Source organism: Anopheles arabiensis, chromosome 3 (assembly GCF_016920715.1).
Source record: "Anopheles arabiensis isolate DONGOLA chromosome 3, AaraD3, whole genome shotgun sequence".
Lineage (NCBI taxonomy): Eukaryota > Metazoa > Arthropoda > Insecta > Diptera > Culicidae > Anopheles > Anopheles arabiensis.
The window spans coordinates 1,157,958-1,184,519 of record NC_053518.1 but is presented as its reverse complement, the minus strand read 5'-3'; the positions used below and the strand labels follow the sequence as shown (position 1 = coordinate 1,184,519).

The following is a 26,562-nucleotide window of genomic DNA, read 5'->3' as shown; positions in this document are numbered from 1 at the left end:
TTACACTTTCCACCGGCAGCTAGGCCGAGGGCTCTTCCGGACCCTAGCGGTTCTATACCGGTTTCCCCCGATCGAATCCAACCGTGGCTCTCTTTCTCTTTCTGTCCTTTCATTTTGCTCTATTCTCACGATCGCGTGATCGCACGCTCAGCGATGCCGCGGAAGATCGCGTTTAGTGCGGGATCAAGTGGGATGGGGGATGAGTGTGTGTTGGCAGTTGTGTTCGTTGGGTTCGAAGCTTTCGATGGGAGCAAACGCAACGGGAATTTCTAATGCTGTGATCGAGTGGCCAAACGCGACCGAGAACGCAGCAAACACACAAAAGTGGGATAGTGAAAGTAGACGCGGGTACGGGCAGCAAAAATAGGTTATGACATAATTAGGCTTGCTGCGCCCCATCGAGCCCCACAACAAGAACGCAGTTTCTGAGCGATGAAAAGCTTAATCTTTATTTAGCATCGTACACTGGACGATTGGTCCAAAACTTTGCCTTTCTTTAGCCGCAATTTCGAAATCTCTCTCTCTGTCTCTCCCCAGCGCTGAGAATGTGATGTAGCAAAGTTTGCAAAGTATTATGCGGCGGACACGTGGCCCTAGCACATGTCTCGTGTACGGCCACGCTTATGCCAATTCGGTACGGTACGGTTTTGGTTTCCTCGCGACACGGGCGACAATTTTTCTGTTCTGCCGTTTTGCCATTCCAGCTTGGCCAGCTTGGCGAAGGAAAGGTGCTATTTTCAGCACTCCGAGAGCAAAGAGCTTTCTCAGCGCGCGAACACAGTACGCCGCGATTACGTGGTACGGAGGATGGCCACAGGCTGGCAACGTGACTGGAGAAAGTTTGGAGTGTTTCAGCCCGAGTCCTCTGTGTGGCTAAATTTATCCCGCAAAAGGGCGCAGCGAGCTGTGTGTGTGCTCGAGATTGATGGTACTGGAATGGAGAGCATTGCATCACTTCCATGAACTACTAAAAGGAGTTTAGAGTAAGAAGGAATAATTCACCTGGATAAACAAAAATATAAATCATTCCGGATGTGCTTTTTTGGTAAAACAAATACATTGATGTACTATTTTTTGTTAATGCTCTTTAATCATAAATTACGTAAAATTAAATGCCAATGACTGAATGGTTAAATGATGTGGGAAATAACATTGAGTAATGGTAATGATACATCCTGGTAAAACAAAAAGGGACCAACAATACAATACATATTGTCATCAATGGACTATCGTTAGGCTCCAACTCAAGCAATAACAACGTAATTACACAAAAAAGTCCACTCCAACACATAACAAATTTTAACAAAAAAAGGCAATCCGATGAAAAAAAGAAGTTATTTGAGTGCATTTTTTTGGGTCTCAAGCATTACTTTTTCTCTATCACACTTCACGATTCTACGCCGCCCATTCCAATCGACCGCCTCGATGACGCACGACGCCGCGGCGATGGTGAAAGTAGGTAAATCTCATCGCTAAAGCGTTTTCGATGCGACCGGATAACTCCAGCGGACTGTGTGTGTGTGCATTTTTTTGGTCCTTCCCCCGGCCATGATATGTGGCCACGGTTCTCAAAAAACGGCCCAAAGGGAACAGAATCCCTCTCTCTCCCCCATTCCAAAGGCAAACAAAATCCGCCCGCTGGCCATAACCGAGATAGATAGGGAGAGAGTGTGGAAAAAATGGAGCTAAACACGGATATTCCTCTCTAATGCATTTGCGGACGCAGTTTTGACACCGTTCCGACACCGGCGGCGGCAGCGGGCAGGTGAAAGTTGATAGAAAGATCACTTCTTTCCCTTCCGATCCGATGCTTAATGGGCGGAGAATGAGAACAGAAGAAAAGCCGACGACAATTAAATGCCTCTCTAATCACCACAAAAAAGTGGCTGGTTATACTTCCATCCATCTCTTCTCCCCGTTAAATGTCACCTGGTTGAATGAAGGCGACTGCTTCAAAGTGGAAAATAAGGTCATACCTTTTGTACCCTCTCGGGGTGGTTGGTAATGGCGAATGGGGAAGCCAGTGTGACAGTTTTTAGCGTTATCGTAGCTCAAAGTGAAAGAAAAGAGGTAATTAAAAACTCTCATTTATCTGTTAAATTTCGACCGTTTTTTGGGGGCTTTAATTAGCACTAATTAAGCCACCCAGAAGAGACGTTCTAAATACTCTACTCCAATGGATGACACAAGCTGTGACACATCTGGAGTGCATTGCGGTGAGCATTTACCTCACACCTTGCATCGAACGAGGTCGTTGTGTTAAATCATCGATGAGTGTCCTTCGCTTGCCGTCCCCTCTTGGTCGTGTTATTACGATTCAATGACGTCATCCAGGCTGGACACGTTGTAATGTAATGAACGATAAATGCAGATATAAATAAGGTAGCATCACATGCATTTGCGTACGACACCAGCGTGTCTCTTTGTGTGTCAGCGCAGCGTGCAAATGCAATGCAAATGCTGCTTCTAATGCGCTCATCGGACGCGCTCGGCCATCTCGGGATGTGGTGTTCCGGCCTGCCGTGTGTGCGATGCATGTTGAAGAAGTATATCACCATCGGGAACGGGATATGATCGCCCGGAGTTCTTATAATGCGAGCTTTAAGAATAGTTAAATAAGAACATTTATATTAAATGATAAGAAAGCGCATAAAAGTCGCAAACAGAGCAATAAAATGTTATTCAACAGAACAGAAAAATAATAACGGCGACGGCTATAAAATGAATTGCCCTGAACCACCCTGAAGGGAGCGTAGAAATAGCATCACTGTACAGCATCGTCACTGATAAAGTTCGACCGTGGAGTGCTCGCGCCAGCGTTAGTTAGTAGCCAGCGACAGTGACAGCCAGCGAAGGACACGCGCAATCAAGCGAACCAAAAACACATTTCGCTTTAAGGCCTTAGATTTCCTGGATGCAAAAAGCATGGCGCTACCCCATTATCGCGCCTTCCTTGAGCATCAAGGGCTTGTTTGATAATCTGAGGTCTCTCTCTCTCCTCTCTCTATTTCTCTATCCTGCTCAAATTACCTAACAAGTTGTTGGGAAGGATGCAACATCAATGACACTGTACTGTGGCCTTATTGCTCGCACCTTTCAATGCAACAAAGTTAATCCGTACATGATGATGCCGGTCAAAATCCGGTGCCAAACACAATCTATCATCCGATCCCGGCCTGTGTGCGGGGCCAATCGGCAATGAAATCATAGTGCACGATTGCATCAAGCGGACAAGGAAGACGGAACAAACCACAACGGCAGATAAGCTCCATCTAGGGGTTCTCCTCGTGATGCACGCCTCAGCGATGGTCATGCCCTAGAGTGAGGATCTTGAACTCGGCCACTTCCACACAATCACACACACACGGTCCAGACGTCTCGCTTCCTTTCGCTGCAGACTCACGCGTCGGCAATTATTAATGATGTTATTCAATCGACGATCGAAAACGAAGACAAACGCTGCCGGGGGAAGGCGAGGAGCATGGGATGGGAAGGGTTTAAACTAACTAAAGCAAACCTCCGCCACCGAACACGGGCACGGGAGAACAAAGAAGCGAGAACACTCCCGGCTTCCCGGAAAGTGTGTCCACCACGCTGCCCCCGGCAAAGGGAGAGTAGTCGAACGCGGCCATTAATATTCGCATGAAGATTCACACGCACGCACGCACGCACGCGGTGGTGACGCGGTTTTTAGCGGTGCCGCAAAACTTGCCGGCCAACGGCTTTTGGCATTGGCGCAGGCAGACGCGCGCTTCGGCGAATCGGTCAATGCGCCGGCAATTAGTATCTCTGCCCGCAGGGGTTGGTTCGTGGTACACTTTCAATTAGCTCAGCCTCCCTCCCTGGTGAATGTCGCCCCGTTTTGAGGAAGTGTCTGGTGTATCCAGCGAAGTGGCGGCTCTGCCCGTTCTTGGAACTCTGGTGGCGTGATGCTGCAAAACGATCGGCCGCGAGTCGGTGCATCATGGTCGTTTCAATCCATTAAAGGATCATCTGAGTCACGCTAAGAATAGAAGACACCGTAGGATGCTTCTTGTTCACGAATATTCGGCGTAACTGAATTAGAACTGAACGCCAAAGCTACGGAGAAGCAAGAATTACATCATTTCACGGGCAAGCGAGTTATCAAGCACGCGCAGAACATAAATCAAATCCTCGGACGCTCGCGCTTGCCGCTAAAATCCGGTCAAGACAACAGACGCATCTAATCGCAATCGGTTAGGTAATCATCCTTATCAGCGCTAACCTTCCCCCCGTACCCATTCCTCTAACGGTGTCATTCCTTCTTCCTTCATGGCCTCATGGCGATGGCCTATTTGGTTTCGATGACGCACTCACTTGAACGTCGAACCGAACTCGTTTGATTTACCTTTCCTTTACCCTACTGGTAGCATTTTGCAAACCTCTGATTACATTCTTCACATACTTTTGCAAACTCTGTCTCTCTCTCTCGGGGGAAGACCAAGCAACAAGTGTACTTCCGCGGCGTAATCGCGCTTTAGAACACTTTACGCGCGATTAACACTACGGGAAGGTAAGAAATCCCCGATCGATGGAAGATTGTTTTCTTGTTGTTGGTGCAATGTGTTTCACTAGAGCATCTCCCTGTGTACAACTGCGCGCGTGATTATCAGGCTCGGAAACATTGTACATCGCGTTACGTCATGAGTTGTGGTTTTGGACTGAAAGAAGCGGTTGCTTCCGGCAAAGGCAACCTCGCCTATTCTTAGGCACTTCTAAGTGATCGTCGCGGAGAAACCGCCACTTGTGAAGATGTTTCAGTTCCAGCGCACTCATACAGACGTTAATTGGTTCTCCCATAAGAAAGGGCACACGAAGAGGGTTGCATGTGTGTGTGTGTGAGTGCGTGTCCATCATCTTTACAAACCACTATCGCCTTACGTAAGTGGCCGGTGTGAGTGTGTAATAGAAGTGGAATAACCATGATCACTTAATTCTATGAAAAACGTTGATTGACGCAAAACCACTTGAAACTGATTTATCACCCATCTTGCGATGCGATGGAGAGCACTCCGCATTGTGGGCCTCATTTTCGACCGCATGCTAACCGGTTGGCTATTTATAATGTTGGAAGTGATAATTTTTACACCTTGCCATATTTTGGGTGCACACTAAACGCCGTTACGCAGGGCTTCTAGAATTCCAGAAGATCTCAATTTCCGCATTATGGCTTGTCAGTAAGATCTACAAATAAAAAACTGAAGAATCAATAGAAAAACAAAGAGAAACCATCCGACCGGCCTTCACAGACAGGCCACCAGAACCAGATCCAGGTCAAGAATGGTGCGTTACTCATTGACCAACTGTCACACTTTCTAGACCTACCCGCCCAGCCCCGCGGGGTGCCTGAGAACCTCGACAAGCGCGACAAAACCACAAAATCAAACACAAATTGCCCACATTGTGGGGACGGTCTGCGCAAAACAAATCCATGAGGCAAAACATTAAATAAACGAAAATCCACCATGATCGAGCGTTTGTATTATCGGCGCGTTTGAATGAGGTCACACAGAACACAGTGTGTGAGTGTGCGTCTTCGTGTGTGATTCTTATGTGCTAATGTGCTATTCAATGGCCCGGGTGTCGCCAAACTCTGTTTGGCATTCGGGGCAGAATTACATCAGCATATGGTCCGAGTGAATTACGTAACATTACTGCGACGCGACCCCCCCCCCCTTCCCTCGAATGGATGGCAAAGCTTGAAGGGTCTGTCTGTAGGTCCAGTCGAAAAATCCTTAACCAGCTGGGGGGTTTGCACACTTTCTGAGCACTTCCACGGCGGGGCCTGCAAAACTGTGCCAAAGAACGGGTCGGCCCGAAAATTCTAGCTCAATTAACATATTTCATTATTTCGTTTGCTTACCTCCTTACCGCGTCTGGGTGCTTCTTGGTTGGTTCTTGGTCTTGCTTTGCCCTCTCGTTCCTGCTTCGTTCTGTGTGTTTTGCATTTATTTTTGTTCGTTTTGGAACACGCTGGTGGTTTATTTGTGTGTTTACTCACTATCCATGGCGTACTGCGATGGTTGTAAGATTGTTGCAATTTTGCCCGGCATCAGGCCTACTTAGCAATTCTTGCCCCGTTCGGTTAAGCAATGGTAAATAAATGGACGGCCGATTTTGTTTTAATAATAAAGTTATGTTTATCGCTTTTTTTTATTTTATCGCTGGGCTGTCTGGCGGGTTTCTTGGTTTCCTTTTGTTTGTACGTTGGTTGGATGGTGGTCTACATTAGAATAGCACAAAAAGAGGATTAATAAATTGAAACAGATTGAGGTAAATGGTGTGAAAATTGTTATTATGGCGTAAGTTAAACTGATTAAAAATTACTCAACGTTAAAGACGCTCTGTTCTGCTAGTTAGGTAAATCAGTAGACTAAAAAAAGCCTCAAAAAAGCAGTACAATAAATTGAAACACCCTTCTGCACTCCCCTGCAATCGCCACCCAAAAATTATGCCCAACCAAAGTTTTTGCGCAACCGTTGCGTACCACAAAACAAAAAAAAACGGGATTAATCCAATCGGGCATGTTTTGCTAACCTAAATCGAGCATCGGATCCGTTACTTCGCGGCCAGTCCGGGCCAATCGATATTCCTATCCGCACACACTTCATCCCCCCCCCCAGCGTCTCAAAACGGTTGCGCGGTTGCGATTTCGTTCGCGCTTACTACCAAACGGTCAGCCCACGTGTCTGTGTGTGACTGTGACTGTGATTGTGTATGGGGGAAAAAATAAAACCAAATTTGCAACCAAAACCGCAACCCGGGTGGCTGAAGTAGTAATGTGAGCTACTTCGGTTTCGATAGGCATTCGCGGTTCTGTTTTCTGCGTTCTAAAGTGGCACGTTGTTTTATGTTTTTCCCCCTTTTGCTCAACCCCCCTCCCCCCCTGAACCGTGCCACACAGCTACAATGTTGGCGCTCAATTATTGCTTCCCGTTTTGCAGCTGATCGACAATTCCCTTCCGTCCCCGCACGCAAATGGACGCTTCCACACACACACAGATCGGTCGGGGCACGTTTTCGTACCGAACGCCACCGATTTTCCGATGACGCGAACGTAATAAAATAGGCCACGAGTATTCACACCTCCCTCCCCCCCCCTCTTCCTCCCTTCCACCCAAAAGGGGCGGGTGGAGGGTTTTGTGGTCATGTGGCGTTTATGAAGATTACCTAACCTAGTAGTAGTAAAGGTGGTGGTGTTAGTGGTAGTACTCGATGGGCGACGGCCGGATGCTCGAGCTCACGTTATTGAGTCATATCTCGTGGGAAATGTGAGCACGTGGACATAGAGGGAGTGGAAAGGGCTAGATGGGGTGGAGGGGGGGGTGGGTGTGGTTGAGGAAGCGACAGCAAGGAAGCTTGTCGGTAGTTTAGGTTGCAGCGTATTTGTTTCGTACCCGTGCACTCGTGGCCGATCAGAATCAAACATACGACGATTACGTCCGGCGGCACAGTGATGTACAAAATGTTGCATTTGGTCTTATTTTTTATTATTGTTTCTGTTGTGGAAGCACAGTAGAGCCTCCACACATCCCAATGGTTTTGATAAATTCAGGAGGATATTTTGAGCTAATTTTTGTAGCAAATTAGTCAATTATGTTTTATCCATTTTATTTTGCAAAATATCAACAAACGAACCTTGTTCAATCGTACGTTCCATAAAAGTACAGAAAAAACATAATATTGTACAGAACTATCATCACTAATCACTCGTTTTGTGCCACACTGTGCCTCCTCTCCACCCAGAACACGACAGTGTTGCATTCCGCGTTGAGCAATTGTACATTTCTTTATGCGATCAGGCCAACGATCAGTGTGCTGTGTTGTGAGGACCACCCCATCAGCATACCATCCGGACACACGTGTCACCTCCCCGGACTGCCTTTCCTCGATGGCAAACGTGCCCGCAAAGGAAAACGACCCTTCAATGTGATCCGATTCAGGTGCAGGCCGTACGAAGAAGGGAATGCGCATCAAGTGTCATCCGTTTCACATGTCCGTTTGCCGTTAGCACAGACACACGAGCGATGGAAAGTCCGTTGTGAGGTGTGCAGCAGACGACAGACCCACGGGGCCGTTTGCGGAGAACGATCATGCGCCATTTCCCTCGAAAAAGGGGGATTGAGGGGTGCAAGGTTCCATTTCCAGCTCGTGTGTTCTTAATCAGTGGGCAAGCGTGGGAAGGTAAAGGAGTGTGGTTGAGTTGAGGTTTGTTATTGAGTTTATGTTTGCCAATGCTCCCTCTCCTCCTCTCCCAGTGGTTCCAATGATGTTGATGCTGACTTTTTTATTCCATCTTCTTTTCTATCGTCAAGGTTAACAGCGAGGCTGGTTCGTTCTGGTTTCTAATGCGACTTAGAATGGGTTTGATGTTGATTCAAATCTTGTCCATTGCATAAGCGTCGTAGCCGCTTGTTTTGCGCGTATGCTGCGTATTATGTGTGTGCGCAATCTGAGCATGCGTTTCAGTCGTCCGGAAAGTGTGCCAATTGAGTGATTTCGTTTCCCATGATAATTTGTGTTTTGCGCACTGCTGCCGCTCTCCTGCGCTCAACAAGAATGCCCACGTGGGCACAGGAATTTGTTTTGCACAGTTTCGTGCAATGTTTTTCTTTCCTCGCTGGTTTTTTGCGCATTCCGCAAACATGTTTAATCTCTCTCGGGTCACCAGGATTAATTTACTGCCTTATTACGTTAGCCGGGTGGTGGTGGTGGTGGTGGTAAAGTAATCGAATTGGACCAGCAAACAACAAAAAACCCCTCGCGCTAGTAATCATTGCAGAACAAGGCATTGACCTATTTTATCAATTCGAATTGAGCTTCTTACCGAGCACTGGGTCTTTGTGTGTGTTTGTGTGCCTGATTTATTTCAATAGCAAAAAAAAGGAGAAGCAAAAACCCTTGACTCATCACGCTTGAGAACGAAAGCAAATGTCTAATGCACGTTTGGCACGGGGAAAATCAATTGACTCGTGGTGAATCATCGCTGGTTGAGGTTGAGGAACAAATATTTTTTCCGCCCGAAATTCGACCAAACACGGGGAGTCATTGGTTTGTGTGAAGAATGATATGCATGCAAAAGCATGAGCATAGCTATTATTAATCTCTAGCAAATGCTAATTTGCACACGAATTAGAGCATTTGTCAAAGCGAGCTGTTGGAAGCGTGCAATGAGTCGTTGCAGGGATGTAGTCTGATGCTACATTAAATTTCAATACCACACATTGTGCAATCAAGCATACCTCCCTCAACCTTAAAAAAGATAACATACCCAATCGAGAAGTGATTCACTGTTTGATACTTGCACGAATTTTCATGTTTTTAACCGAAGAAAGATAAAGCGGAGGAACCACCATGTGACCTGAAAATTCCTGCTGACGTAATGTGGCTGAGAGCAATTTCCAATGTGACATCAGATGCACATTCTTCGGTTTGGCAAAGGCAAGTTCTTAGCTGCCTTTATTGCTAGAGCGTGCGGCCGGCGTTTGCATTAGAAGACAACGCTGCAACACGTGCATTCGATTGCAGCGCACTGCATGCGGTAGTCGACGATGGGGCTGAAAATAGAAATAAGCTGGAGGGACACAGAAAGTGCGCGTGTGTGTGTGGGGGGGGGTCCATGGCGTCAGCCATTCTGTGTGTTGGTGATGCAAAAAATAGAATGCATGTGTAGGCCCAGGAGGGCTCCAATGGTAGGAGACAGAAGATTCGGTGCTGCAGAAAACTAAGTAAAACATTTGTCGTATCGTAAATTAGACCAACCGGTAATGATAGGACGAGGCTAAAAGCGGATCTTCTTGGGACGCTTTGAGGGGATCGAGTGTAATTTGTGCGAAAGCGATGTTGTAACAACGTTACGTGATATAACAAGAAATTATCGCTAAGACTGTTTTCGCTGAATGTTGAAATTAAATGAAATTTCATTGAAATGTGTGGGATCATTTCTGGAAAGCTTATCAAACATACTGCATCCCCGTGAAAATTAATTTAAAAATCATTTTTGTCCTTAAAAGTAAAAAAGCAGCTAAAAATGATAAAATAAATCCGTCCAAAGTTACTAATTCATTGTAAAATATTTTCAATAATTTTCTTATCAAGCAACCTTCGCTGTCCGGATATCCCCTTGCCACTTCCCCGCAGTCCGTAACCTTCACCTTTTCACCCCGCGTCACTGATAAGTGTTTTAGTGTAAGGCTTTCCCTTTTGCCACCGCCCCCTAACCTCCTTCTCCATTCATCCTCCATTTAATCAGCGCGCTAACGCCTCAACTGACAGATGACGAGGACGAACGGAAGTGCGTACAAAAATAGCATCCGAACGCACGTAGAGCCGCCGCCCAGCAAACCCTCGAAGCCCCCATACTGCGCGAGCACAATTATCGCGCTAATGAGAGCGTGTGTGTGTGTGTGGCGCGGGGAGTGGTGGTGGCGTAGAACCCGGCGTCACGTTGCAGTGCATCGTGCCGTGCCAGTTCGCCCCACAGTTTCGGAGGCGTTATCTGCCACCCGCAGACAGGTTAACTCCGGCGGCAGGTGATTTGAATCCTCGAGCCGCCTCCGGGCGATGTTAGGCAAGATGATGCAACGAGGAAAACGTAGAAGCTATGCGAATTCGGTCGTAAATGCCATCATACATATCCTTTCGGGGCCGAAACATGTGAACCGGGTGACAAAGCATCCCTGCCACGTGCATCCAAGTACACGCAGGAGGCGTTGCTGGTGCTGCTTTGATGAGTCATCTCTTGGAAACGTAACAGTAAAATGTCAAAAACAGGAAACAACTCAACGAGAAGCGTTTGCAAATTTGCTATTTCAGTACGAAATCATAAAAAAATGCTCGTAATATTTGCAAAACGAAAACAGTCATTCTTCTTCGCATTCCTCCCTCTACGACGCCTCTGTGTAAGTGAGTTTGCTTCTTATTTTCCTTTCCTCTCCTCTTCATTGCTTTTTCGCATTCTATTACTTTAGTTACTTCAGAGAAAGAACACCGTTCTGTTAAGTGCAATGTATCGTCTGCGAAATGTGCTAACGAGAGTGCTTACTCACCGCTTCACCCTTCCTCTTTCCGTCCTCACCCTTCCACACATACGCACACACCCTCGCACCCCTTCTGCCCGTTCAAGATTACCTCGATGCAGTTCTTTGTTGTCCGTGTCAGGGCAGGGATCGAAGCAGAAAAGAAAACTCCAAACTCGACGTGTTCTTGGCGTCTTACCCGTCGGACTACCACAACGGCGGCGACGGCGACGACAACGACGACGACGACGACGACGGCTACGATAAAGAAAGCGAAACCTTCGTTCCGGTATGGCACACCAGCGGGGAAGCGGAAGGGGTTGGTACAGTATGCGCGCGGACTCGAAAACAAAGAGAATCCATCGTCCGTCTGGCCGAGCGACCGTCCCTTCGTGTAGTTGCCGTCCTCCCTTTTCCCCCCATTCCCATGCAACCCCTTTCTCCATTGCAAGCGCATACACACACACACACACACCCCTTCGTCTCTATTACGTGTCCCTTTTGGCGCAAACGGATAACAACAACACAACAGCAAGGTAACGCCATTTACTGCAGACGCCATTCTTCGCCCCAATGCCGTGTTCTTGCGTACACGTTCTTCTTCACCCTCATGCACTCACACACATAGAAACATCTGCACTAATACACGCGCATGCACACTCAGTACGGGTTGGGGTGGCATCTTCCATCACTGACCTGGCATAATTTCTCGCGCCGGCAGAGCAATGGGGAGAATAGAAGAAAAGAGTGAGAGAAATAGATTGTTAGAGAGAGAGAGCGAGGAAGGGAGCGAGAGCATGAGAGCGCTCCACTTTGGGCCCTACTGGTGGTACGAAGAAAGCAACACATGCAACAGGGCATTATTGAATTGTGGTTCTGCAATTTCCTTTGAATAATTGAGAATTTAGCTTAAACGTCACAATACAATCTTTTACTAACACGTAAATGCTAAATAGGTTTAGAAATGAAAGGAAAAAAGGGCAAAAAACAAAACACACAAGCATGCTGCAAGTGTGTGAGTGAGTGTCTGCCCGAACCAGACGGATTGAGTGCCCGAAGTCGGGTTGCAGGGTTAGTGGTTGAGGAAGAAACCCATGGATTGTAACGTTGTAATCCGGTGTAATTTTGATGTATTTTCAAAACGGTTTTTTGAGACAAAAAATTGAGTCAACTATTCAGTTATTTTGATGATTTGTAAGAACCATTTTGACGGCAAATTGTGTTGGAAGTGTGTTTAAATCCACAAAGCCCTTCCACCACTCACTGTGCAATCGAGCAACGGTCCCTGCAAATGCGCATTCGTGCGATCGGGCACTCACACTCACTCGAGTGCCTGCGAGCTGGCGGGCCCCGTTCGCGGCTTCGAGTTGCCGTCCGTTCAGTCGAACGCAACATTCTTCGAAAAACTCGCAACCGCAGCAAACGCGAAAAGTGGCGCTCGTGGCCATCGGTGTTTGTCCGCTGTTTTTCAACACAAAATCGTAACACACACACAAGTCCCCGGTAGCAAGCACCGTACAGCGCAACTAAAGTGTGTCGATGCAGCTTTGGTTTATTACACGGTGAAGCATTAATTTCTGTGTGAATTTTACGTGAAGTGTAATTTGGAAGCTTTTTGCCAACCAGATAAAAGGCAATTAACAGGAAAAAAATTGAGTTGAAAAAAACACCAAGTGAAGTGAAAGAAGAAAGGTGGAGCGCAGTGCAAGATCCAGATCCAGTAGACAGAAACTAAACACCTCAGAGAGAAGCAGTGTTGAGCGGTGGCGTGGAAGCGGTCTAGACCTTGGGCCGTACGGAAACGCACACGCAGTGTGATCGCATGACGGTGTTGTGTTGTGTGCACATAGAGGCAACATATAACCGACCGTGACCGTGGTGAAGGAAACGCATCCGTGAGCGAGTGCAAAAAGTGCACCGCAGCGAACAAGTGCAACCAACTGCATACGTGTGGTTAGAGAAGAAGCAGAAGTAGTAGTACAAGAGTGAGAGATAAGAAGAAGTGAAGTGTGGTGTTGCTGTGAGAAGATTAAACAGAAAAGAAAGCGGCACAGAAAGGGCAGAAAAGTAGAGCACCCTTTTGTACGATATATCGGCATTGCATTTATAACACTTACGACGACGACGACAACGCGGGTGTTTGTGCGCTGTGTTGGTGTAGATTGGGCAGGTGTAGTGTATTGCCGTTCAACAGAAGAAAAGCAGTAATCAATAAAAAAAAGAAGCTTCGGTGGGAGAGCAAAGTGCATTAACGTGAAAATCTATTAGTTGTGGAGCAGTGTTTTAAGAATTTAAGCTTTTAACAACACACGAAAAAGGTGAAAAGCTAACTTCCTACACAACAGTGAGCAGCAAGTGAGAAGTGCAGAAGTAAACTAAATAGCAAACAAAACAAAAGTGCATTCGGTGTCTGCAACAACAGTCGGTGCGATAATAGAACAGCGGAGATCAATCGAGAAGGAGTGCAGCGACAGTGCAGCGACTCCAGCAAAGTTTTCTTATCTCGGCACTCGGAACGGAAGTGCTGCTGTTCATCGGTTCCCCGAAAAGAGTGAGTAGTTATCCTACCTGATTATCTAAAAAAAGCTGCGGGGGAGTAATGTTCTTTGTTGTGCAAAGACGAATGACACATGATTTATGAGCGAGGATCTATTTTTACGTTCAAACAGGCGAGGGTTTTCTGAAAAAAAAAATCCATAAAAATACGAGTAGAGCTAATTGCACTAAAAACGCGTCAAAACCCCTGCAAACACTCATCCTCCAAGCAACAGTTGCGTATTACCTCATCGACACAAAAGCTCAGCTCAGTTCATCAGTACACAAACACAATCCAAGTAGCAGACGACAACTAACCTCACGAAGGTCGTTGCCGCCTGTTTTGCGTGTTTTGTTTGGCTCCTTTTTGAGGACAAATTACGTCGCTTCTGCTCTGAATGTGTGTGCATGTGTGTGCGTGCGTGCGTGTGGCCAGTTTTATTGATCCTCCCTTCGCTGCCTCATTCGACAATCGGTGATAACGCGCGATGTGGTGCAATCACTATTGACACAGTGGCCTTTTGACCTTTGGGGCTTTGCTACATATGCAAAAGGTTACCATGGGAATGCGTAAGTGCTGCCAGTGTCACACGCTGTTTCGTTCTGTGTTTGTGCGAATCTTCTGGAAATTCAAATCAAACGGTCAAACAGGTTCGAACGGCAAAGTCGAGAAGTATCGAGATTCACTCCAAAACATTTGTTTATTACTATTCCTCGACAGGTGTGTGTGCTTGTGTGCCTGCAGCGGAATTAGGGTAGCTTATCAACGTTCTGGGCTGGTCCCCCTCGTTTCTTCTTCTATCGCCCCCTAAACCCTTGCCCGACGGGCTGAGCCGATGAGTTGACAGTTTTTTCCTCCCTCGACTTTCATTACAATTTGTTTACGGTTTCACCACGCGTTTAACCCCCGCAAACCGGCAAACGCAGGGGTCGATCATGATAAGCGTGAACTATGACCTCGTTGGTGTAGGTACACATGGTTGGTTTTGTTGGAGCACGCCACGCCACCGTCCTTGTTCCATCTCGACCAACTCTACACCAGGCAAGATGACCTTCTTTCGTGTCACATTTTGTTTGTGTGTGGGACACTTTGCCGTGTTATTAGATCATCCACAATTTGTGAGCACGTGTGTGTGTGTGTGTGACGGAAATAAAGCACAATACTTTCTCATGGTGCTCGATTAGCGGTGAGTAGCAGCGTGAAAGAGAGAGCGAGCGAGCGAGGGGATGTTTTGTTACTCACTCACAGACAGCATTCAGGATCTGACGTCATTTGGGGCTGTTGGGGTGGGAAGCGAGTTAGTAAGAGAGAGAGCGAGAGAGAACCCTCGGTCAATGTACTTAGAGCGTGTCGAATCGTGTTGTGATGGGGCGCCCAGTAGAACGTTCCACGCGAGGACCGATTATACCACCGCGACCCGACCCCGCCTCCCAATGATTAAGGGGAGCGAGGGGTGGATGTGGATTTGTTTTGTTGTGCCTTGTGCCTTCCCCACGCTCGCCATTCCCGCTCAGAGCAGCAGCCAAGATTGCAAAACAAGGTGAAATATTCTATTTATCACCGACAATCCGGGCGGGGGGTGGGAGAATCCGATGATCCGATTGGGGGATTCCTCCCATGTGCCCGAATCCGCCACCCCACTCCAATTGTGGTGAAGCAATTTTCGACCGATTTCATCATCCCTTTTGCTCATTCCCTTTCTTGGCTTATTGTGTGGTTCGCTCAGGATTCATTATTTCTGCTGACGAAACATAATTTGCAAACGCGCGCGCGGTATTGGTGTGCGTACGCAATAGAACTAGTATTCATGTTTTTTTGGTTGAGGGGCGCCTTGCTAGAACACGTCCGAACATGCTATACACCCTTGGCCGACGACGCAGTTCTTGCTGACGATTGACAACCGGCAAAGAAAACTATCAAACTGGAACGGATTCCATTGTGTGGCTGTTTTGGGAGTGTTAATTTGGCTGGTGGTTTGGAAGTCTTAAAAAAAGAGGTTGCTCTACTGCTTTGAACTTCCCACCGACCAAACGGCGCACCAGACGGGAGAAGAGAGGGTTAGGTGTTTGTTTTTGCCGGCATGGCATGGGTTACGTTACGTCGCTCGCGAGCTCCAAAATGACACGCGCGCGCGCTCGCGATCAAGGTCGGTCAGCGACGCCATTAGTACCGCGAGAATCTCGATCGAGCTCGATGTATAATATCCTTCCTCTTCCCTTCCGAAGCGTCAATTGCTGCCGCGAAGGGGGAGTGTGGGTGCAAAGTTTGAGGGGGGTAAATAAAAGCACCTTTACTCTCCCGAAGGTGGTTTACCTCGTGCGGTGCGCGGTGTACACAAAGCCCCAGCCAAAACAAGCGCCACTTTGTAAGGGGGAAAAGGGCATGCAGAACGACGGAATCGTTCTTACGCTCTCAGAACCATCCCCACAACCATCCCCAACCACCCGATCCGGGGAGGGGATGATCGTGAAGAGATCGCTCAATTTTTGAACGTGTGTGTTTAATCACGCCGAGTGGCGATGAACTTGTTGCCCACGAGGTGTTTGTGCTCTCTCGCTCTCTCTCGCTCTCTCGTTCTTTGGAAGCTCGAATGCAGAATCGTAATATCAACCCCAAGGAAACCATCGGCTATAGCCGGGAAAGGGTGGTTGGGTTGGGAAAACGGTAAATAATTCCTTGAGTCGCGCAGCATCTCGCGCTCGCGCTGCGTTTTGCGCCGCGGTTTTATTCTCACGTACGCTCGGATAAGGAAGGAGGAGCATGTGGGGCAGCCCCCAGTTGGCCGTGGCAGGGGCAAAATGACGTAATTTTGACGTTTCGATGGGGGGACCTGTTGGGACTCCGGTTTGAGGTGAGCGCGGCCGGTGGTGAGATACCTGTTTGAATTCTCCGCTGCGTATTTGGAGTGGATCGTTAAACGGTGCTGGGGGGATGGGGATTTCATCATCCTCGGTAAGATGTTCGGGTCAGGTCGAAGACCTATTGCCAAGAAGAATCTTTTGAATAGAACGCCAAAAAGAATCTGATGAAATATGATGAAAAGAATTGTCTAGATGTTGCTGAACAGATGTAAAACGAAGAAACTATTTGTAATATACCTTCAAATACACCTGAACATTGAATTCGTATTATCGTTCCGTTATGACTCACTGAACAAAAAACCCGGAAGCTTCAGAATTGGTTGCAACTAGGCATGACTCACATGACACACACATGAGGAAATGGAAAATCCATCCAGATAAGTGTTAGGTAATTTCCATATCAAATCAATGACGTATCGACATCCAAGTGCGCCATGCAACTCTGATTGCGTCGCAATATCATCACCGAGAGAGATCAACAAGCTCTCACCACGCAAACGAATCCGACGTAAACGAAGACTCTAATCTGCTCCAGAATTCTACGCAGCGCTCAGACGCAATCGCGGAAAGCATCGATGGAAATGATTCGACGCGTAAAAATAACCTCCCGATAGTGAAGATGTCCAGATAGTGGTACTACCCGAACCTTTTGTGATTTGTTCCTCATCCGATATAGCTGCTCTGCGACCCGATAAAAACTCGATAAAGTCGAGAGACCCTCTTGCGTTCCCCTCAAAGACGACGCTTATCTGCAACGCACTGTTGTCACCCTCACTTTTGCTGATAACTGGCGACGTGTGGAGTGGCGCAGGAAAAGGGACAGTGGCCCCCGGGGTTTGGTTGATAAGTTGGGCGGGTGTTGTACACCCGTGGCTTCAATTCATGGATCGTGCCCCTCTCCCGGGAAGGACGTTGACGCGTCACCGAACCGAACCGGCGTGTCACAACTGCGTGTTGCATCATTTCCTGTTGTGCTTAGAAAGAGAGATAGAGAGAGAGAGAGAGAGAGAGAGAGAGAGAGAGTGCGCAGCCTTCTGATAACCAGAGGCGCGCAGATTGTTTACGCGTGGGAGACATCAGTTGCGTAACAGGAATGGTCTGACGGGGCCGCGATTAGATTCCACCGAGTAAGTTGTTGTTTTCTTGCAAGGGCGGTAGCCTTTTGCACCCAAGAAGCAGATAAACCATTCGGGCTAGAATTGCTGCTGAACTCCTTCTGGCCTCTTTATCTACACGTCCTTGTGTTGTTGTTGTTGTGCTTCTGGGTTGCAAAACAGTCATCACGACGGTTCCGCAAGATCGAAGTTCCGCTCCAATGAAATGACGTCTCCGACAATTGACTGAGAGCGGCTTGGTTCCGGCTGGCTCCAAAATCCCCCCCAATCGTACACGATTGCAATCAATAACAGTCTATATGGGGGGGAGTTAGATGCAAACTCGGAACGCACGTGGAACGTCGGGCTCGTCGGCCCTTGCTGATGGTGCGCTAATGACGGAGGTTCGCCGTTGCGTGATCACTGCAGTGAGCGCGCGCGTTGCCTCACATTCCGCGCAAGCACGTTGTCACATGTTTCGTTCACGTGCGCGCTCGGTTGAAGTGCAGGTTGTTGTTGATTGTTTGCTTGTTTTGCTCGAAACTGCGTTTCCGTGCGGTTATTGGTGGAATGTTGATTTTTGCCTTGTGTGCCTCCTCCTTCTCTCCTGCTAATCGTTAGCTGCATGTGGTGTAAATATTTGCTTGATTTGATTATTCTTATCCCACGGTGACCGTCGTGAAACGTGATTAATTGCCAACTGAGGCTTTTCACACCAGCTATCTCTATGTGCTCCAATCATGCTAATTGTACGCGCTTTCTCTTGTTATATTTACTTGCAGATGCACCAAAACTAGGCTCGAGCGAAATTATTATGATGGTGGCGGACTTTGTAACACGCCAGCAGAACGGTTCGCCGCTCAACGGTGAAATACCCGGCCAGAATCACAACTCCAATTCCAACATGCCTGGTGAGTTTCTTTCTTGAGACTTTTACTGTAAAATCTTCAGAAAAAAAACTGTCTTGAATGTAGCAAGTACAAGAAAACGATTCCGTGGCTGTGGGACTGATGTTTTGCCTTCCCTTCATGTTCATTTTCTTCCCTCACAGCCCACAGTGCCTTACTGATGAGCAACAACAGCAGCAACAGCAACAGCTCCGGCCGTGCCAGCCCGCACACATCCTCCGAGTCGGAGTTCCCCCAGAACAGCTACGAGCTGGCGGCACACCTGAAGCGCAAGGAGCTGTTCTCGCAGCGCAAGCAGCGCGAGTTCATCCCGGACAACAAGAAGGACGACAGCTACTGGGACCGGCGGCGGCGCAACAACGAGGCAGCGAAGCGATCCCGCGAGAAGCGTCGCTTCAACGACATGGTCCTGGAGCAGCGCGTCGTCGAGCTGACGAAGGAAAACCACGTGCTGAAGGCACAGCTCGATGCGATCAAGAGCAAGTACAACATCTGCGGCGAGAACTTGGTCAGCGTCGATCAGATCATGGCCACGCTGCCCACCAACGAGCAGGTGCTGAGCTCGACCAAGCGCGTCAAGCTGGCGAACGGTCAGGCACGGTCCAGCTCGCCGACCGGCTCCATGATCGGGTTCCCGCTGTCGCGCAGCCCTTCGCGCCAACCGCAGGCTACCTCTCCCTCGCAATCGCACGGCCGCGCCTCGTCACCACACAGCCCACCGGCCGCCAATGGCACGCCCCATCTGCAGCAGACGCTGCTGGCCGTCGTCCAGGGCTCGCCAACGACTACTACGACGACGCCATCGGCGGCCGCGGCGTCCCAGCTGCCTTCGTCCCAGCAAGCTCCGGTCATCCATCCCAACCCGAACGTGGAATCTCCACCGCCAGCGGCCGCCGGCTCGTCGCCCACCGTGTCCTCGGGCGGTGCGATCCAGCACACGAACGGTGGACCCGCGTACCTGTCCCCAGTTCATGCCATCTACCACCGCAACAGCACGATCATCGAGTACGAGCGAGCCTCGGAGGGCGGCAAACTGTCGTCGGCTGAAGGAAGCAGTCGCAGCCCCTCCCAGATCCGGCTAGAGCTGATCGAACGCAACCTGGACGATCATCATCACCTGCAGCAACAGCTTGCCCAGCAACAGCAGCAGCAGCAGCAGCAGCAGCAGCAACAACAGCAGCACCATCATCAGCAGCAGTTGGCATCCTCCTCCCAGCACCCTCTTCACCACTACAGCCATCATCCGCGGGAGGCGATGCGGGAGTCGGTGATTGATCATCACCATCCGCATCATCCTCACCATCCCCAGCACCATCAGCATCAGCCCCAGCATCAACCTCATCCGCATCAGCAACACCTCCAGCAGCAGCAGCAGCAGCAGCAACAACAACATCCTCACCATCTCCACCAGCGAGTGTTGGTTTCCAACGGTGACCTGGACCGGGATGATCGCTCGCCGTCCCCGCTGACGCCCTCGGCCGCCCCGCGGTTCGGGTCCCCAACCACCACCACCAACTCCTCCTCCTCGGCTCCGATCTCATCCACCACGCCGCCAACGATCATCTCGAGCACGAGTCCGGCCGGATCGCCCCCGGCCCACGTCCCGGTGGCCCATGCTCACTCGCACCACTACTCACAGCACCATCATCACCACCCGCACCATCTGGCGGCGCACCACGTCCACCCGCCGCACTTTGTCGTGGGTGCCAGCTCGCCGTACGCCAGCTCAGCCCTTCCCGCCAGCGGCTACCCACTGACGGCGGCGGCCGCTGCCGTCGCTGCTTACGCGAACGGAGCCAGCGCGCTGTACGGATCGCCCCCGCGCACTACCGAGATCGCCAGTGCGCTGCTGACGGCGAACGTGCTCAATCTGAGCCGCCGCGCTCCGTCCCCGTACGATGCCAGCCCGGCGCAGACGGCCTCCTCGACGGCCAGCGCCGGTAGCACCTCGGGCGGCGAGGAGGAACCCGACCGGGAGCGAGAAATCCACGAGCACGCCAACAGTCTGCCGGTGAAGCTGCGGCACAAGTCCCACCTGGGCGATAAGGATGCGGCCACCGCACTGCTAGCCCTGCAGAACATCAAACAGGAACCGATCGGCCACCGGTCGAGCTCACCGGCCTGGGACGACGGGGACGGCTCGTCGGACGAGCGCGACTCCGGCATCTCCACGAACGAGTGGCCGACCAAGGCGGAGCAGAAGATGATGGTACCGCTGCCGGGCTCGCCTCCATCGGCGGCCAGCTCCAGCAGCAGCGCTGCGAGCGGCGGTGCCATCGTCAGCACTGCGGCGATGGTAGCGGCGGTCGCGAAGATCACCTCCATCCCGGCGTCGGTCGTGATCAGCAAGAAGGCGGAAGAGAACATCCATCTGCAGTCGAAGCTGGCCCGGCTCGAGTCCGAGGTGGCCACCATCAAGAACATGATGATCTCGAACACGACCGGCAGCGGGTTCGGCGTAACCGCCGCCGCCCAGTAGCGCAAATCGCGCCGGCACCGAAGACGACGGCTGCAACGATGCTGACGTGTGACCCTAGTTCCTGTACAGAGAGATAACTGGCGACGACGACATTGAGAAGTTGTCGCTGAGAAACTAACCCTCCCAAGGGGGGTCGGTTCGTTTGTGGCATTCCTAGCGCCCCAGGGCCCAGTGGAGAGAGCTGCGGAGAGATCATCATCATCATCATCGTGGTTCGATCGAAGACGAAGCGGATGAAGCGGAGAAACGGATAAAAGAACGGCACGAGAAAGACGAGAGAAGAAGCACGCCATTTATGTTAGTGGGTTAGTTGATCGGTTGGAATTTCTCGGACGTGCGCGAGCGCTCAGCGCGATCGGATCGGCTCTTCCCAGCGTGGCATGCCGCCGTGTACGCGTTGCGTGTTGGAGAAAGTTACCACCACACCACAGCCGTCCACAGTACGTTCGGTACGCTCGCAAAGAGAAAGGCGCAGCTAAGGCAACAAGCTCGTTCGGTGGCTTGCTGCTGCTCTGCGTAGGACGCTGGAGGAGAAAGCTCAACACAGCGGTTGGTTCGCTATGTGTGTGTGTGTGTGTGTGTGTGTGCGTTCGGCCCCCTCCGATTCAGTGCGGTGCTCGGTCCTTTCTTGTGCTCCACTGGACGATGCGGCTTAGCCGCAAGTCAAGTGGAAAATGGTGCTTTGGTTAGCCGTTTTTTACTCCCGCCTTCTTCCACTTCGCTGCTCCAGTCGCCGAAGAAAGTAGCGATCTCTACGCACGCTCCCACAAGGGGCAGAAACAAATAGCGAGAATGCCGAGACCCTTCGAGACTCTTTACGCATGATTCGGCTGGCAGCTGGAAGTGTGTGGATGTATTTACTTTGGAATTATTTAGCCGGCTATGCTGGCCTGTAAATTAAAATCAGATCGCTGATCGAAGCTTCTGTCGTAGAACAGAAAAGCGAAAAAGGGGTTTTCCCCCATTTTGTAAAAAGAAAAGAACTAGAGCGAAAACAAAATAATAGTGTATGACACTAAAAACAAGCAGAACTGTAAATGTGAAAACCGAACTACATCAAACATATTTATATCCACGGTAGGTATAAGCGAAGCTGTGTAGCAAGATAGCAGGAGAGAGAAAGAGAGAGAGAGAGAGAGAAAAAAGAAACAAACTATATATATCAAATGAGCATATAAAGTGTATTTTAAATATTAGTGTTAGCGAAGGGAGAGAGAGAGAGTAAGAAACCTACAAAAAAAAACAAACACAAAAAAATGGTAACACATAAACACTCAGTCCACGTAAGATATGTAAGTGCAGAAAGTGCTGACACGGTTCTACAAAGGGAAGCAACAAAAAAAATCAGCATCGAAGTGTGTCGAAGGCAGCAGCAGATTCGATGTTTTGTTTTATGTTTTATCTTCAGAGAAGATGATCCTAAGCGAATGGGGGAAAAAATAGAAGAAGGTATAAAACCTATACGATTAAGTGTAGCATGTATAAAGGAATGAGATTTATTGATACAATTTTAAGAACACCCTATCATAAAACCACCTGCAACTATTAGTTCTGTTTACAACATAAACACACATAAACACAATGAAGAAGAAAAGGAAAAACACAACACGATACAACAGAAAAGAAACAAAAAAGCTAACAAAAAGAAACCGGAGGAGCAAACTTGTTCGGAAAAAAATGTGATATCGTAGGTTTGGAACTATTTTTACACACTAAAAAACGAAACACACATACGTATAAACAGACACAAACACAAGAGGGAGAGAAAGAGAGAGTAAGATGATGAAAAAACAAGAAAGTACACTCGCTACAGGTATTACGCAGAAGGTGTGCGGATCAGTAGCGGGTTTGATGCCTACTCTGATCTCGCCCTTCGAGCAACACCCTTGTTTTGAGGCGCGCAGAGTCGTTTGTATTTTTACTTTGCTTTTATTATTACGTTTAACGTTTACTATTATCACTCCAAATGACACTCTCTGTTTGTTTGCCGACAAGACTACTACTACTACTGTTACTCGGTGATATGTGTCGTATGTGTCGTGTTAGAGTTTTTTTTCTCCTTGTTTGGTTTTTACATTTACTACTTGCTAGTTTTGTTTTTACTATTACTCTGTTAGATAATGGAGACGATTATTATTATTATGATTATCAATATTACTATTACTACTACTACTACTACAGTTATCATCAGTACGATTATACAGCTACAGCTATTGATTTGATTATTATATGTTTTCTATTGAAAAACAAGTTTCACCACGTGAAAACGAAGTATGTCATTGAGAGCTAACTGCTACAGTTAGCTGCTAGTACACGTGCGCGACTATTACTATTGCAGTAAGATTTTGTGTTTTTTTTCTTCGCTAGAGTATATGCAGTCTTTTTTTTATACAAGTATATGTAAGAGCCTTATTATAAAAAGAAAATTAGGAACAGTTTCTTTTCCCACTTTTTTTTTGTCTAAAAGTATCTCCCCAGCTCCTTCCCTCTCCCCACTTCCAATGCAGGTGAAGATAACGGTTGGAAAAGAATTGTTCTCTTTTTTATTTATTATATTTTTATACACAAAACACAATCATTAAAAGAAGGATAATAAAAATGAAAATCATAAAATGAAAAACAAACAAAACAAAAGGAAGTAATTGTGTGCAACGAAAACAAAAAAAAAAGAGAAACAAAAGGGAATGAAAATGAGAAGAACAAATGAGAACTTGGTAACTGGAAATGGTAACCGAAAACAATCAAATGGAAGAACTGGAAAAGAAAAGTGAAAATGCTCTCCCCGTGTTGTGCTATTGTGGGGAAGTTGTTGCTCTTGTTATATCTTAGTATCACGATTGCACCGGGATATAAAACAAAGGTGGTCAAACAATTGAAGTTTTAAAGGTATTCTTTTTAACGGCCAGCGGCAGGAATGCATAGATTTGATGCATTTCTGCACTGTTCTCTCGATCCAGCTAGGATCTTCGTTTGGTTTGCTTTCATTGGAAAGTTGTACGTGTTGTAGCCACGTTTGCATTTCCCGTCTCGTATCATTTATGTGCCTTGTAGGTATTTTGTGACACTCTTACATAAGACTTACATTGAATTGAGTTTAGTTTGTATCTTCTGCTACCTGTTTTACACATAACGACGAAGAAAAACACACACACACACATGTGTGGTGTACAAATAATTCCTGTTCGCTTTTAAGGCTTTACTCAAAGTGTGTTTCGATGACACTATTATACACATACACACATCTTACATCTACAAAACTACTTCAACCAGGCTCCTTGGAAATGAACGATCAAAACAGTATCACGCGAAATGTAAAATCTTTTGAACAAATGTTTGTGTGTGTTAGCAAGTAAGTCGGAAATGAAGGGACAACGTGATTTTAGTAGAGATCGAGAGAGGTATGGAAGGCTCGTCGTGTTTGTTTATTCATTTTTGACGACACATTTACACGCCTCTATCGGTTTACGATGAAGGAAATAGAGAGCGAGGGCAAGAGAGAGAAAAGAGAGAAATAGAGAGAGATAGATCTAATATAATATTGAACTGGTCTTACAATACGAACTGTTTACTGTATAATTTGTATCAAATTTACGTATGAAATACACTCACTTTCCTAAAAATGCAAAACAAAAATCGCTGTTATCTTGTTATATTTGCTCTAAAACCAGTTTAATAATAAATTTGAGAAAAAGCAAATAAAATGGTAAGTATGTCCAAAGCACACGGTCTTTTGGAAGGTCTTTGGATGAAGCTCCCCGTATCGTATCCTCCTCCCCGTAGCACTCCACACAATTGAAACCGTGCCGCGATCACGTTGCAATCCGCAGTCACATTGCACGAAAGGTGAGGCGCGTGTATGTGATGATGCCTGTTACAATCGTGTAAACGTGCGTTCCTTGGATGTATGGTGAGAGAGAGAGTGGAGGAGGATAGAGGGCCACTTACGCGATCCGTTTGACGTCGATAAGAGGCGCGCAAGTACGGAATCTCTCTTTGGCCGGTGGCGCGACCGAACTTTCTGTTTTCATCGCCTGACAAAAAGCAGTGTGTGCGACGGAAAAGGGCTTGAAGCAACGTGTTTGAACGCAGAATAAATGCTGCTGGAAAGGTGTCAAGTGAACGATCGGCTTGTTAATGCACTAAACAGTCGTTACAGTCGCGTCTGTTCCTGTTTACGTTGTGCAGGTGAACCATTTTCAATCAATCGTCAAAAAGCAGGTTTATTGCAGGAAGTTGAAGCGATGCCTACGCGGAACTACCCGCACCATTACGAAGCAGAATCCCTCAGAACGCCCATCAGCAGCCACCACCCAGAAGGGACTCAACCATCCGTACCGTGCGATGGCGTAAGCGAAAGGGTTTCTTGCCTCAGCCCCACCGACACAAAAAAAAAACCGGGAAGGGCAAATAGTGCCAATCGGCAAAGACCTTGTCCGGTGCCGTTGACCTATTTTCTCCCTTCCCTTCTGCTTTGTTTTGCTGTGCTGTTTCACTACGACTACACACACATACACACACACATGACTCCACTTATGCTGACCACCCTGGTCGAACGGCCGACAGTGGGGACGATTTCCCTCTTTTCAAATGGGTTTGGGGCGTTGTCGTATGGGCGGAAGTGTCAGGAAAAGCGGTGGGCATTTGAGCGATTTGTTGAAAGGGTTGGTGGGCGAAGCACAAGTTGTAACAATTTGTTTGTGATATGGTTTTGCCCTAAAGGTGTAGGTGTAGGTTGGTATGTTATTTGAAAAATTTGTGTTTATCGAATGCTCGTGGGCTTGAAATTTCCGCCTGTAATTCGATAGTTGTTCTGGTTACTCGCCGCTTAGACACATGAGACACTGCTCGAGTTGATCGAAGGCACACTGTAGGATCGTAGTAGACCATGCATTCGTGTGAAGTGGACACCGTGTCCCTTTCCTCATTCAGAATGCATACATACTGCGTCTACAATCATCACAAGCTACAGCATCTACACAGAAAGCTCACCATCTCAATCGAAGCACACCATGGTTGGGAAGAAAGAAAGCCTTCGCTTCGTCCATACCCGCGCGTTGTCAGTGAAACTAGAAAGCGGAGGGAAATTTAGGTGACGACGATGACGAAGCTAGGAACGACGACGACTGGGTGATGGGAATGGGGGGGGGGGTGGGGTGGGAAAGTGTTGGTGTGGCGCTATCGTGCGGTAAGCTTTCTTTTTGCTTATCTGTGCAGTGGATGCTACACCCCAAGATCGTTGTTGTCAAACCGCACGCAGCCCGCGTGGGGAGGAGAAATGCAGTCGCGGTTTTGCACGTGCGCAGCTGCCGGTGCGATTGCGTTTAGCGCTTCACTAATCGCGCGTTCGCTCACCAAAGCGTGGTGGAAACGCTGTGTCCCGGTGGTGGTGGTGTTAATAGTGCCGCGCGAAGGCGGCGGTGAAGTAATAATGAGAGAAAACTGTGATAATAATTACAAAACAATCGATCGTGTGTTGCACACGCTGGAAATGAACATAGGGCGTAATAATGGGCTAGTGGCGGATAATAGTAATAGCTGGTACACACGGTCACGGTCGCTTTAGTTTCTGTTTCTTCTACATACTCAAACAGGCATTCTTTAAATGATTTTGCGCTCGACAAGGCGTCCAATTAGGACTTATTTTG

The 26,562-nt window shown here is 48.1% G+C and overlaps 1 protein-coding gene and 1 long non-coding RNA gene across 3 annotated transcripts; one reads left to right on the top strand and one right to left on the bottom strand.

Moving 5' to 3' along the window:
• Positions 1-524: 524 nt before the first annotated feature.
• Positions 525-11,665, bottom strand: LOC120900006. 2 transcript variants are annotated; one of them, XR_005739131.1, is made up of 3 exons: positions 11,070-11,665; positions 5,885-6,244; positions 525-931 (listed from the first exon to the last, which is right to left on the bottom strand). It is a non-coding gene; the product is annotated as an uncharacterized LOC120900006 (long non-coding RNA). The 2 variants fall into 2 exon arrangements; XR_005739130.1 differs by lacking the exon at positions 525-931 and adding an exon at positions 5,490-5,814.
• Positions 11,666-12,414: 749 nt separating this feature from the next.
• On the top strand, positions 12,415-23,658 carry LOC120900005 (basic-leucine zipper transcription factor A-like). Its single transcript, XM_040306470.1, has 3 exons — positions 12,415-13,590; positions 18,313-18,441; positions 18,582-23,658. Exons 2-3 carry the CDS (start codon positions 18,345-18,347, stop codon positions 20,915-20,917), a joined length of 2,433 nt encoding a protein of 810 aa, XP_040162404.1. The 5' UTR covers positions 12,415-13,590; positions 18,313-18,344; the 3' UTR covers positions 20,918-23,658.
• Positions 23,659-26,562: the final 2,904 nt, after the last annotated feature.

Bases quoted from the DNA above. Each gene is read 5' to 3' on its own strand.
- LOC120900005 (XM_040306470.1), top strand. From the start codon at position 18,345: ATGATGGTGGCGGACTTTGTAACACGCCAGCAGAACGGTTCGCCGCTC. The intron at 18,442-18,581 runs GTGAGTTTCTTT...CTTCCCTCACAG, and splicing joins CTCCAATTCCAACATGCCTG to CCCACAGTGCCTTACTGATG.